General features: G+C 31.4%; 1 protein-coding gene across 1 annotated transcript; it reads left to right on the forward strand.

Moving 5' to 3' along the window:
• The first annotated feature begins 1,121 nt into the window (after positions 1-1,121).
• Positions 1,122-2,623, forward strand: LOC132057262 (uncharacterized). The gene has a single exon (XM_059449777.1). It carries the CDS (start codon positions 1,317-1,319, stop codon positions 2,511-2,513), a length of 1,197 nt encoding a protein of 398 aa, XP_059305760.1. The 5' UTR covers positions 1,122-1,316; the 3' UTR covers positions 2,514-2,623.
• The last annotated feature ends 457 nt before the right edge of the window (positions 2,624-3,080 follow it).

Raw genomic sequence — 3,080 nt, forward strand, 5'->3', positions numbered from 1 at the left:
AAATAAAATAAAATAAAAAATAAATTAAATAATAGAAATAAAAAATAAATTAAAAAAGAAAAGAAATTAAAATAAACTAAAAAGAAATAAACTAAAAAGTAATCATGTAATTACAGGATGTAATTACACCCAATTCTCAGCCCCCCTTGAGAATTGGAGAGTGTAATTGCACCCTCTCAATTACACTCAATTCCCACCTAACTGTGTAATTACCTGGTCAAACAAACAGGTCAAACTGTGTAATTATATCCAATTACACCCAATTCCAATTACCCGGATGGCTTTCCAAACAGGCCCTAAATGAAGTTCATATTTTACCATGATACCCATATTAATTGGCGTATAATTGTATTGAATTTAAAAAATGATTTGAAATGAATAATTAATGATAAGGGTAAAAGAGAAAAAATAAATTATTTTCCTTTTGATATGTGAAAATGCACAAGTAAAAGTAAAACTGTACTTTAAAAAATAATGAACAAGTAAAAAGTGAAGGGAGAAAGCATTAAGCAAGATTATAATTTTATGAATTAATTTTACGGAAAAGGCTCAAATTTGCCATCTAACTATCGGAAATAGCTCATTTATGCCACTCGTCAATAGTTTGGCTCATTTATGCCATCGAACTATAGGAAATGGCTAATTTATGCCATCGAACTAGTGACTCATTTATGCCACTCATCAATAGTTTGACTCATTTATGGCATCGCCGTTAATAAAAATGACTCATCCATGCTATTTTTTATTAACGCCGGTTTTATAATATCGTATATGACACGTGGCCTCCAATTAGAGGTCTACGCGTTTAATTAAAAAATGAAAAATACCAAATTAATAAAAAATCCGACCATACACCTTACCCACCCACAATCATATTTCTATTGTGTCATTTATGGTAATTGCCAACTTTAATGTAAATGGCATGGATGAGTCATTTATTAACTCCCACTAGTCAAACTATTGATGATAATAAATGGCCCATTTCAAATAAAAAATGAATGAAATAAATATTAATCAAAATTATATTTTTATTTGACTTTTCCGTTAATTTTATCACTCCAATAAAAGTGTACATGACTTATCGTTGCCACTTGGTCTCTGGTACCAAATTCCTAAAAAAAACCAAAAAAGTAAAATCACAAGAAAAATAGTACAGACTATATAAAAAGTGATGCAGAAAACTGTAAACCAAGAAAGAAACATGGCAAAAGAACAAAACCACATCTTCTCTTATCTCCCTAGAACAGCAAACGCATAACAAAAATCACATAAAAGAAAATACTCACATACCCAAAGAGAAAAAACAAACAAAGAAGATGAAGGGTTTAGGAAAACCTATTTCAAGTCCAGGAAGAACAGAGAAATTATTTCCACCACCATTAATGAGATTCTTGAAAAGCAATGTTGGAAGCAAAAGCAGTAGAAGGACACGTGCCAGTCCCATGTTCATGCGCAACAAAAACAAAAACAACAAAAATGTTGTTGGTCTCGAAACAACTCAAGAACCTTCTTCACCAAAAGTCACTTGTATAGGTCAAGTTCGTGGCACACGTCGGTCAAGTTCCACTAGGAAAAAAAATCAGCAAAAAAAGCAAAAAAAACCGTGTTGTTGCAATTTTCAATGGAAATTAAACAAACCAAAATCGTTGTTTTCAAGTTTGAAGAAGTTGGTATGTTGTTTTAGATTTGGTTATTGTAGAAAAAGAGTTGAAACTGTTGATTCTTTGTCAAGAGTTGAGTCAACTCAAAGAGTTCAAACTCGAGTTAGTACAAGTAGTGTTACTACTATTGAGAGTATTGAAGATGTTGTTGTTACCACAACTATAGCAAAAACTGAAGATGAAGAGGGATTTGTTGGTCCACCAAAAAATGCTTTGCTTTTGACTCGGTGTAGATCAGCACCTTATAGATCTTCATCATTAGCAAGTAGATTTTGGGATTCACCTTTGAATAACTCGTTGGATTATACTGAATGTCAAAGACCCCAAAATAATTTTCAAGAACCGGAAGAAATGTCATTAGCAAGTACATTTTGTGGTTCTCCGTTGAATTCATTGGATACCAAGAGTCAAAGACCCCAAAATAATGTTCAAGAATCCAAAGAAAAATCATTAGCAAGTAGAATATTGGATACTGAGAGTCAAATGCCCCAAAATAATGTTCAAGAAGCGAAAGAAAAATTATTAGCAAGTAGATTTTGGGGTTCTCAGTTGAATTCATTGGATACTGAGAGTCAAAGGCCCCAAAATAATGTTCAAGAACCGGAAGAAAAACCGGTTCTTGAAAACCCAAACCCCATTTCACCAAAAGGTGAAAATGGGGATTTGGAGTGGAGAAAAAGCCATGAGAGTGAAAAAATGCAGAGTTCCATTAATGGTGAAAGTAGCAAAGAAGAAGAAAATGGAGGTGCCTATGTTCATCCTTTATTGCTCACAAGATGTAAATCAGAACCAGCAAGAACAGGTGAAAGGCTTAATCCAACACGGTTTTGTGAACCTGATCCTCAAAGTTGATTTTTGCTTTTCTTCATATTATTGCAATATACTTGTATTTTTACAAGAAATATTACTTACTCTTGTAACTAAACTTTGTTTCTATTGTAGTAATTTTTTTTAAGGCAATACATTTATAGCCTGTTAGAATTTATTTTATTTAGACGCTCACACTATTATGAGATGTTCTACTTGAACACCTAAAGACATGATATAATGTTTTTATTAGATATTTTTGGCTCATATTTTGAAAAAAAAATTCTGCGTATTAACAAGCGTCTATTACATAATAAGTTATTCACATAAAATATGTTTCATCTTTTGATTATACACATCATAATCATTTTGATCATACATGAGGTTTTATGACTTTTTGAGGTTAATGTGTATAATTAAAAGATGTGACATATTTTGAGCAATTAATTTGTTTACATAATGAGAGCTTGGAACACATGAGAAAAGCTTTTTAGGATTTTTGGGTAGAAAATAGCTAATAAGAGCACTTTATTGACGTATTTAAGTGCTCAATTAGAATATGTTATATTCGAATATGTAAATAAAATTTATGGATAAATTTAACAGAATATC

Source organism: Lycium ferocissimum, chromosome 5 (genome assembly GCF_029784015.1).
Source record: "Lycium ferocissimum isolate CSIRO_LF1 chromosome 5, AGI_CSIRO_Lferr_CH_V1, whole genome shotgun sequence".
Taxonomy (NCBI): domain Eukaryota; kingdom Viridiplantae; phylum Streptophyta; class Magnoliopsida; order Solanales; family Solanaceae; genus Lycium; species Lycium ferocissimum.

What these genes read in the sequence shown, in the direction of transcription:
- LOC132057262 (XM_059449777.1), top strand. Translation starts at nt 1,317, where the DNA reads ATGAAGGGTTTAGGAAAACCTATTTCAAGTCCAGGAAGAACAGAGAAA.